Below are 10181 nucleotides of genomic sequence, written 5' to 3' on the forward strand. Positions count from 1 at the left end.
ATGTTCCTGCTGCCCTGCTCTGCCCTCGCCCTCCTCCTCCTCACCTGCCTGGCTCTGGAGCCGGCCCCGCACCGCCCCCCGCCCTCCAACCCCGCGTTCCGCGGCTTCCAGCGGCGCTTCCTGCTGGGCTATCTGCCGGCGCTGGCCGCCGACTGGCTGCAGGGCCCGCTGCTCTTCCAGCTGCTGCACAGCCGCGGCTTCCTGCGCAGCCAGATCGCCGCCCTCTACTCGTGCGGCTTCGCCTCCAACGTCGCCTTCGGCCTCGTCTCGGGGCTTTTTGTGGATCGGCTGGGCCGGAAGAAGTCCTGTGTGCTGTCGTCGGGGCTGTGCTCCGTGTCCTGCCTGCTGCAGCTCTCGCACGATTTCCTGGCCCTGGCGGCCGCCCGGGTCCTGGCGGGGCTCGGCACCTCGCTGCTCTTCTCGGCCTTTGAGTGCTGGTACCTCCACGAGCACCTGGAGCGCCACGACTTCCCTGCCGAGTGGATTCCCGACACCTTCTCGCGCGTGGCGCTCTGGAACAGCGGCCTGGCCGTGGCAGCGGGCCTGCTGGCCTGGCTGCTGGCCGAGGTGCTGCCGCTGGGCCCCGCAGCCCCGTTCCTGGCGGCGCTGCCCTTCCTGGCCCTCTCGGGGATCTTCGCTGGCAAAAACTGGGATGAGAACTACGGCAAGAGCCGGCCCTGCGGGAAGGCCTGCGGGGAAGGCCTTCGGGGCCTCGTGTCCGAGCCCCGGGCGCTGCTCCTGGGGCTGGTGCAGGCCCTGGTGGAGAGCATCCTGCTCATCTTCGCCTTCCTTTGGACGCCCGTGCTGGAGGCGCACGGGATCCCGCTAGGAATCGCCTTCTCGGCGTTCACGGCCGCCAGCGCCGCGGGCTCGGCGCTGTTCCGGCGCGGCGCCACCGGGAGGCTCCGGCTGCAGCCGCTGCGGCTCCTGCCCGGCTCCGTGCTGCTGCTGGCGCTGGCCCTCGTGCTGCTGGCCCTGCCGCTGGACGCCCCCGGCGACTTCCTCGCCGTGCTGCTGCTGCAGCTCTCCTGCGGGATCTACTTCCCGGCCATGGCGTTCCTGCGGCGCCGGCTGGAGCGCGGCGGGGACGCGGCGGGAGGGGCGCGGTGGCTGCGGCTGCCCCTGGGCCTGGCGGTGGCGCTGGCGCTGCCGGCGCTGCCCGGGGACCCCGCGGGGACGCGCGCCGTGCTCGGGGCCGCCGCCCTGGCGGCGCTGGTGGCGCTGGGGGCGGCCGGGGGGGTCCTGGGCACCAGCCGTGGGGACGAGGGGCTGAGGGTGGGGGACGAGGGGCTGCTCGAGGGGGACACTGGGGAGTGACAGGCGCACCGGGACAGGGACACTGGGACAGCTCAGCAGCGACACCTGGCTCTGGTGGGGACACTGGGACGGTTTGAGGGGGTCACCGAGGTGTGACAGGAACACTGCGCTGTGACAGAGACAGGGACACTGGGACAGCTCGATGGGGACACCGGGGTGAGACAGGGACACTGGGCTGTGACAGAGACAGGGACATTGGGACAGCTCCAGGGGGGCACTGGGGTGGTCCAGGGACACTGGGACAGCTCCATGGGGACACTGGAGTGGGACAGAGACACTGGGACAGCTCAGTGGGGATAGGGGCGCTGGAACAGCTCGATGGGGACACCAGAGTGTGACAGGGACACTGCAACAGCTCAATGGGGATAGGGGCACTGGGACATCTCGATGGGGACACTGGGAGGGGGACAGGGACACTGGGACAGCTCAATGGGGACACTGGACTGGGACTGGGACACTGGGCTGTGACAGAGACAGGGACACTGCGACAGCTCCAGGGCCATAACAGGGTGGGACAGGGACATAGGGGTGTAATGCTGGGGTGTGACAGGGACAGCAGGACAGCTCAGTGGGGACACCAAGGTGTGACAGGGACACCGAGATATGAGAAGGGCCGAGACACTGGGATGTGACAGTGACAGGAGCACCAGGACAGCTCAATGGGGACACCAGGGACACAGGGACAGCTTGATGGAGCACTGGGATTTTACGGGGGCAAGGACAGTAACACCTGTCTGGGACAGGAACATTGGGGCAGCTCAACAGGGACACCAGAATGCGACAGGGTCAGGGACACAGGACAAGCCCATGGGGTCATCAGGCAGTGATGGGGTCACAGTGTTACCCCTGTGCTGAGCTGTGAGTGACAGAAACACCCCATGGGGACACTGAGCGGTGAGGGGTCACAGTGTTACCCCACAGTGGACTGTGGGTGGCTGGGACACCCCTTGAGGACACTGAACTGCAGTGGGTCACAGTGCCACCCCATGATGGACTTTGGGTGACAGTGACACTGGGACACCCCGATCATGACAAGGAACTGTGACAGGTCACGGTGTCACCCCCATGGCTGAGCTGTGGGTGACAGTGACACTGGCACACCCCACTGGTGATATTAAGCTGTGACAGGTCACAGTGTCACCTCCATAATGAAATGTAGGTGACAGTGACACTGGGACACCCCGATGGTGACGCAGCTCTGCTGGTGACCCATTACCAGTGCCATCCCAACAAGCTCTGGGTGGCAACATGGGGACAGCCCGAGGTGACATTGAACTGGGACAGATCACGGTGTCACCCCCATAACGAGGGGATGGGGACACTGGTGCACCCCCAGGTAACCCCTGGGCTGTGACAGTCACAGTGCCACCTCCCCTACAGCACAGCAGAGCGGACATGGGGACACCATACCAGCTGTGGCCTGGTGACCAGCCCCGTGTGCTGGCTTGGGGGTGGGGGTGTATTAATAACTTAATTAATTTCTAATAAATCCACCCAGCAGAAGTGTTGTGAAGTCCTGCTCCTCCCCCTGGGTCTGGGGGACCCTGAAACCCCCCCCAGTGTGGCCCCAGTTCAAACCAGTGACTCCCAGTCCAGCCACATCTCCAGTGCGAGCACAGCACTGCTTTGTCCCCAAGCTGAGCCCCTCAGTGCCCCCAGTATCCTCCAGTTCCTCCAGTCCTCCCAGTAACCCCCCCATCCTCCCAGTTCCCACCTGTCTCCGCAGTTTCCTGCATTCCCCCCAATTCCCCCCAGTCCTTCCTAGTCGTCCCCAGTCCCCCCCAGTTCCCTCCATTCCCCACGGTTTCCCCCAGTTCCCCCCAGTCCCTCCCAGTCCCCCCCAGCTCTCCCCAGTTCCCTCCATTCCCCATGGTTTTCCCCAGTTCCCCCCAGTCCCTCCCGTTCTCTCCAGTTCCCTCCACTCCCCACGGTTCCCCACGGTTCCCCCCAGTCTCCCTCAGTCCCCCCGTCCTGCAGGGGGCGCCCTTACACCTCGCCCCCCATGTCTGCAATGTCACATGATCGTGACGCGCCCTCCCCGATTTCCTTGCTAGGCTCCGCCTTTCTCCCGTTTCGTCCTCCGATTGGCTGAGGGAGCCGTCAGTCGGGGCGCAGCGGGTGGCGATTGGTCTCCGGAGCACAGTGGGCGGGCACAGGGAGGCGGAAGCGAGTGGGACCCGGATGTGAGCGCGGCCCATGGAGGGGGCGGGACCCCCGGTAAGGGGCGCTGGGGGCTCCGAGGGAGATGGGGAGGGGTCCTGAGGAGCTCTGGGGGCACGGGGAGAGCCCGGGCTGGGGGGGTACGGCAGCGATTTGGGGGTCCTGGGCGGAACTGGGGAGGTCGGGGGGGTCGCATGCTGGGGGGCGGCCGCGGTGCGGGGGGAACGGGGGGGTTGGGGGGTGCTGGGGATGGGAAGGGAGACCCCCGGCATGGGGAGACCTCGGTGTAGGGCGAGGGTCGGGGTTGGGCTGCCAGGTGTGATTTGGGGGGGATCAAGTGTGATTTGGGCGTGCCAGGTGTGGGTTTGGAGGTGTCAAGTGTGATTTGCGGGGGGGAGTCAGGTGTGATTTGGGTGTGCCAGGTGTGGGTTTGGGGGGGGGCAGGTGTGATTTGGGTGTGCCAGGTGTGGGTTTTGGGGGCGGGCAGGTGTGATTTGGGGTGTGCCAGGTGTGATTTAGATGTGCCAGGTGTGATTTGGGTGTGCCAGGTGTGATTTGGGGTGGGGGGGTCTTCAAGTGTGATTTGGGTGTGCCAGGTGTGGGTTTGGGGGCGTCAGGTATGATTTCGAGTGTGTCAGGTGTGGATTTGGGGTGTCAGGTGTGATTTAGGTGTGCCAGGTGTGGGTTTGGGGGGTCAGGTGTGATTTGGGAGGTGTCAGGTGTGATTTAGGTGTGCCAGATGTGATTTGGGGGAAGTCAGGTGTGATTTTGGGTGTGCCAGGTGTGATTTGGGTGTGCCAGGTGTGTGTTTGGGGTGCCAGGTGTGTGTTTGGGGGCGGTTTTGGGGTGTCAGGTGTATGTTTGGAGGCAGTTTTGGGGTGTCAGGTGTGTGTTTGGGGTGCCAGGTGTATGTTTGGGGTGTCAGGTGTGTGTTTGGGGGCGGTTTTGGGGTGTCAGGTGTGTGTTTAGGGTGCCAGGTGTGTGTTTGGGGGGCGGTTTTGGGGGATCTCGGGTTCGGGGGGTTCCTGGCCGATTTGGGGTGTCACTTTCGGCTGTGTCGGTCCCACCCGTCCTTTCGGGGGTCCCAGCGTTGCCTCCCCGCAGGAGCCCCCCCGCCATGGATGACCTGAACCTGCACTTCAGGTTCCTCAACTGGCGCCGGCGGATCCGGGAGATCCGGGAGGTGCGGGAGGGCCGGGACCGGGACCGGGATCGCGACCGAGATCGGGGCCTGCGCTGCCAGGAACGCGCCCGGCACATCCTGGTGGACGGGGACACCCTCAGGTACCGTGGGGAGCCCCAGGAGGGGCTGGGGGCACCCACAAAAAGGGGCTGGGGGGCCCAAGGAAGGAAGGAAGGTGGGGGATGCACCCGGGGGGATGGGACGGGGCTGGGGGCACCCACGGAGCTGAGGGGGGTCTGAGGGTACCCGGGGGGTCGGGGCCTGTCTCAGCCCCCGGTGCTGTCTCAGCCCCACCCCGCTCCCCGCAGCTACCGCGGCCCCTCGGGCGAGGTCGGCTGTTACGTGGCCCCGCGGCCGCTGACCCGCGACAGCAACTACTTCGAGGTGAGCGGGGGCTGTGCCGGGGCTGTGCCGGTGTCTGTCCCTGTGTCTGTCCCGGGGGCCTGTCCCGGGGGGTTGTCCCAGTGTCTGTCCCGGGGGGCCTGTCCTGGGGCTGTCCCGGTGTCTGTCCCGGGGGTTGTCCCGGTGGTTGTCCCGGGGGGCTGTCTCCCGGGGGGCTGTCCCGGTGTCTGTCCCGGCGGACACGGAGCCCTGACCCCCCCGGGCCGTGCCCAGGTGTCCATCGTGGACAGCGGCGTCCGCGGCACCATCGCCGTGGGGCTGGTCCCGCACTGCCACAGCCTCGAGCACCCCCCGGGATGGGGGCCCGGCTCCGTCGCCTACCACGCCGATGATGGAAAGTGAGTCGCGATAGTGGGGGGCGGGGCCGGGAGGGCGGGGATCGTTCGGGGAGTGGGGATGTCGCGATAGCTAGCGGAGAAGTGTTGGGATAATTGCGGGTGTTGGGATAGTAAGGAGTTTCAGGACGCTGGTAGATGTCAGGATGTGAGATGAAGAATTAAATGATTGGGGATGTCAGGGGTATTGGGATAGCAGGGGTGTCAGGATATTGGGGAGTGTTGGGACATTGGGGGTGTCAGGATATTGGGGTGTTGGGACATTGGGGGTGTCAGATATTGAGGGGTGTTGGGACCTTAGGGGTGTTGGATATGGGGGAGTGTTGGGACATTGGGGGTGTCAGATATTGGGGAGTGTTGGGACATTGGGGGTGTCAGGATATTGGGGAGTGTTGGGACATTGGGGGTGTCAGATATTGAGGGGTGTTGGGACCTTAGGGGTGTTGGATATTGGGGAGTGTTGGGGCCGTGGGGGTTTTGGATACTGGGGAGTGCTGGGGCCTTGGGGGTGTTGGATATGGGAGGAGCCAGGGGGGCAGCAGGACTGGGAGGTGTTGGGAGGCACTGGGGCCTTAATGACAGCCCCCCCAATCTGACCCCCCCTTTTTGGGGTCCCCCCCGGTTTTGGGGTGCCCCAGGCTCTACAGTGGCCGGGCCAAGGGGCGCCAGTTCGGCTCCAAGTGCAGCTCCGGGGACCGGATCGGCTGCGGCGTTGAGAGGGGCTCGTTCGGAGCCCCCCCAGCCCAGGTTTTCTTCACCAAGAACGGCCAGAGGGTGAGGGGATCCCCCCCACTTCCTACTTTGGAGTTTCCCTAAATCCCAGATGGGGGGCCTGGGGGTGCCCCTGAGCCCCCCTGACGCCCTGACTCCCTCAATTGCAGGTGGGGGGTCTGGGGGTGCCCTTGTCGCCCCCGGGGCTGTTCCCAGCCGTGGGGCTGCACTCGCTGGGCGAGGAGGTTCGGCTGCACCTGCCCCCCCCCGGGCCCCCCGAGGATGAGGGGGGGGCCATGCTGGTGGACAGCCTGGAGGAGGAGTGGGGGAGGCTCCACGACGTGCGGCTCTACGGCTCCGTGAGCACCCGGGAACCCGGCGGGGAAATGGGGGCTGGAGCCTCCCCCAGGGCTGGGGATGGCCCAGGGAGGTGGGGCGGGGGCTCAGAATGAGGGTGCAGGGGAATGGGGTTGGATGAGATTGGATCCCCTCACTGGGTTGGGAGGTCAGAGATTGAGGTTATGAGGTGAGAAGAGCTGGGCTCTGGGAGTTTGACTGAGGACGGTTTTGGGGATGGGACAAAAAGGGTCCCCAATCCTGGGGAGGGTGAAGAGGGGGGCTGTGACACGGGGCTGGGGTAAGGGGGTCCCAGCAGAAACATCAGGAGTCTGGGGGTTCTTGGGTGCCCCTCAAATCCCCTGTGCATCCCCCCCAACCCTCTATGGCTCCCCCTCTCAGCCGCTGTGATCCCCCAATTCCCCCAGCACCGCTCAAACCCTCCCAGGTGCTGTTTTTAAGTGGGGAAGGGAATGAATTTTGTGGATCTGGGGATGGTCCGGGTTGGGGGGTGCCCCCTTTCCCCCCTCTCTGAGCCCCCCCGCGCCCCCCCAGGTGTTGGAGTACGTGGGGAAGGGGAAGAGCATCGTGGATGTGGGGCTGGCCCAGGCGCGGCGGCCGCTCAGCCCCCGCAGCCACTACTTCGAGCTGGAGATCCTGGACCCCGGCGAGAAGTGCTACATCGCCCTGGGCGTGGCCAGGAAGGTGCGCGGGGGGCTCGGAATTGGGGTACGGGAGGGCTGGCGGGGGTGGAGACACCTACGGAGCTGGGGGTGGTAGGGAAGTGGGTCAAAAATGGGGGTCTGGGGGTTACAGAGGGAGTAAAGGGGGGCTGGAGCCTCCTCCAGGGCTGGGAGTGGCCATGGAAGGAGGGGAGGGGGCTCAGGTTTGGGGTACGGGGGGGCTGGAGCTCTTCCCCAAAAGGTGGGGGTAGGGTGTCAGAAATGAGGGTTTGGGGGGGGGAAAATTGGGGTCTGTGAGTTGGAGGGGGGCTTGACCCCCCACACATTGCCATTGCCTCTGTCCCTCCCCTGTGCCTCCCCCAGGACTACCCCAAAAATCGTCACCCTGGCTGGAGCAGGGGCTCAGTGGCCTACCATGCAGGTGAGCCCCCCAAAAGTGGGGGGGACCCCCAGATGCCAGAACCCCCCAAACACGGGACCCCAATAGTGGGACCTCCTCATACTCTTTCTGCCCCTGAAAACCCCTTTCCCATTTTTCCTCTCTATTTTGGGTTGCACCCCTATAATGAGGGTCTGGGGGTCTCCCCCATGACCTCGGGGGTCCCCCCTAATTTGAGGGGTCCCCATGGCTCCTCCCTTCTTCCTTCCTCCATCTTTTTCCTCTTCATCCTCTTCCTTTCCCAACCCAGTATCCTCCCTTTTTTTGGGGTGCACTTCTATGGGGAGATCTGAGGGGTGGTTTCCAGCGCCTTGGGGTGGGGGGGCCCTATGGCCTCTTCCTCCCCCTTTTCCACCCTTTTAGCTCCTTTCTCCCTCTTTTTCCTTTCCCTTTCCCTTTCCCTTTCCCTTTCCCTTTCCCTTTCCCTTTCCCTTTCCCTTCCCCTTTCCCTTTCCCTCCCTCTTCTGTTTTTGGGATGCAGCCCCATGGGAGGGCTCCTCCTCATTACATGATTTGGGGATCCCTCTGTGCACCCCCATCCCCAGTTGTCCCCTTCTCCTTTTCCCTTCCTCCTCCTCCTCCCCTATTTCAGCCTATTTCTCCCCCTTGCTTTGGGGTGCACTGCCATGGAGAGTATCTTGGGGTTTCTTCCACGAACTGGGGGGGTTCCCCCTAATTCGAGGTCTCCCCTACAGACGACGGAAAGCTGTTCCATGGCAGCGGGGTCGGAGATCCCTTCGGCCCCCGCTGCTACAAGGGCGACGTGATGGGCTGTGGGATCATGTTCCCTCGGGACTACGGCCGGGACAGCGAAGGTACCGCGGGGCTGCGGCCCCCCGAGGCTGGGCGGGCTCGGGGCGGGCCCCTCACCCTTGTCCCCGCCCCAGGTGACAGCGATGACGCCTCGGAGCCCCCCGAGGTGAAGGTGAAGGTGCGCAACGTGATGTACCTGGAGGAGGAGGAGGAGGAGGAAGAGGAGGAGGAAGAAGAGGATGGGGAGGACATGGAGCAGGAGCAGGAGGGCAGGAAGGTCGTGGTAAGGGTGGGGATACCCCGCAAAAAAAAAAAACCAAAAAATCTGTGCCCTAAAAAAGCCCCCAAAAAGCTCCTCCTTCACCCCAAAATTCTCCTTTGTCCATCATAGGGATCCTTTTGAATCAATCTGGGGATTTTGGGGTGGTTGGGGTGTCCCACCCCCCCCTAATATTTTAGGGTGACCCCTGGTTTGTCTGCGATCCCCACACATGTTTGTGCCGCACCCCTGGACCCTCCATCACACCAAAAATCCCCCCTGCAGCCCCCTTGGGTTCCCTTCACAGTGCCTCACCCTGGGGTCACCCCCTTTGCCCCCACTTTATTGGAGATTGGGGTCTCCCCGCCCCCCCCTCACATTTTCGGGTGACTCTGCTGTGTGTCCCTGAACCCCCCTCCATGTGTTTGTGCCCTGTCACCCCAAAAATCCCCCTACACCCCCTTTTGGCTTATCTTTCCTTGCCTTACTCCCCCCCTTCCCCCCTGTTATTTGGGGGGGGGGTGTGTCTGCTGCCCCCCAGTCTCGCGGTGACCCCCCCTGTTTGTGCTCCCCCAGGTGTTCTTCACACGGAACGGGATGGTCGTGGGGCGCAGGGAGGTTGGGGTCCCCCCCGGGGGGCTCTTCCCCACTGTGGGGATGCTCAGCACTGGCGAGAAGGTCAAGGTGGACCTGCACCCCCTGAGTGGATAAAGGGGGGATCTGCGTGGGGCCCCTCAAAACCTAAAACCCTGCGGTGCTCCTGGTGCCCCCCACCGGGCCCTCCCAGTGCACTTTAGGGGGTTTCCACAGCAGTGGGGACCCCCCCAAGGTGGTTTTTAGGGGGTTCACTCCTGCCCCCACCCCCATAATGTCCCTCTTATGGGGCCTCTTTGGGGGGGGTTCCCCTCATTGAATCCCCCCTCAAAAGTACCCCCCACCCATGCCCCCCTGGATGGTTTTTGGGGAGTCTCAGCCATGGCCCCCTCATTTTTGGGGGACTCAATCCTGTCCCCCCCCAATTATCCCAGTGACCCCCAGGTGGATTTGGGGGTGTCAGTCCTGCCCCTCCCACAATGGGTGACCCTCGTGCCCCCCACCAGAGCCCCCCAAATCACCCCTTTGACCCTCCCCACCCACTCAACCCCTCCCACTCCACTGACCCCCAGTGCCCCCCCAAACCACACTTGCACCCCCTCATCTCTTCCAGCGCTCCCCATTCCTGGGGGGGGTTCCAGGGGGCAGAATTTGGGGTCCCCCATCATGAATGTAACCAGACCCTTCCAATTCCTTGGAACCCCCAGAGTCCCCAGCTCCGTGCTGGGGGCTGGGCTGGTTTTGGGGTCCCCTTTGATGTTTGCACATGGCGGGCGGGGGTCCCCATGCCGCCCCCCCCCCCCCCACCAAATAAACCCATTTCTTACACCAAAATAAATGTAGATTTATTGGGGTTCCTCCAGGACCCCCCAAGTTGCAGGGGGTGTCCCTGTGCCCCCTTTTCTACCAACCTCCACTTCTTCACTTGAGGGGACGGTCAGGGGGGTGTAGGAAGTTTTGGGGGGTCTTCAAGGGCCGTTGGAGGGTCTGGGGAGTATTGGGAGGGGTT

At 64.1% G+C, this 10181-nt stretch overlaps 2 protein-coding genes across 2 annotated transcripts; both read left to right on the forward strand.

Annotated features, from left to right (window-relative positions):
* MFSD5 (major facilitator superfamily domain containing 5) lies at positions 1–1317 on the forward strand. Its single transcript, XM_058822025.1, has one exon. It carries the CDS (start codon positions 1–3, stop codon positions 1315–1317), a length of 1317 nt encoding a protein of 438 aa, XP_058678008.1.
* A 2155-nt stretch (positions 1318–3472) lies between these two features.
* SPRYD3 (SPRY domain containing 3) lies at positions 3473–9992 on the forward strand. The gene is made up of 11 exons (XM_058822032.1): positions 3473–3534; positions 4582–4761; positions 4969–5044; positions 5276–5400; positions 6036–6171; positions 6279–6467; positions 7000–7149; positions 7491–7548; positions 8262–8381; positions 8454–8602; positions 9155–9992. Exons 2-11 carry the CDS (start codon positions 4595–4597, stop codon positions 9287–9289), a joined length of 1305 nt encoding a protein of 434 aa, XP_058678015.1. The 5' UTR covers positions 3473–3534; positions 4582–4594; the 3' UTR covers positions 9290–9992.
* The last annotated feature ends 189 nt before the right edge of the window (positions 9993–10181 follow it).

This window comes from Ammospiza caudacuta, chromosome 31 (genome assembly GCF_027887145.1).
Source record: "Ammospiza caudacuta isolate bAmmCau1 chromosome 31, bAmmCau1.pri, whole genome shotgun sequence".
Taxonomy (NCBI): Eukaryota; Metazoa; Chordata; class Aves; order Passeriformes; family Passerellidae; genus Ammospiza; species Ammospiza caudacuta.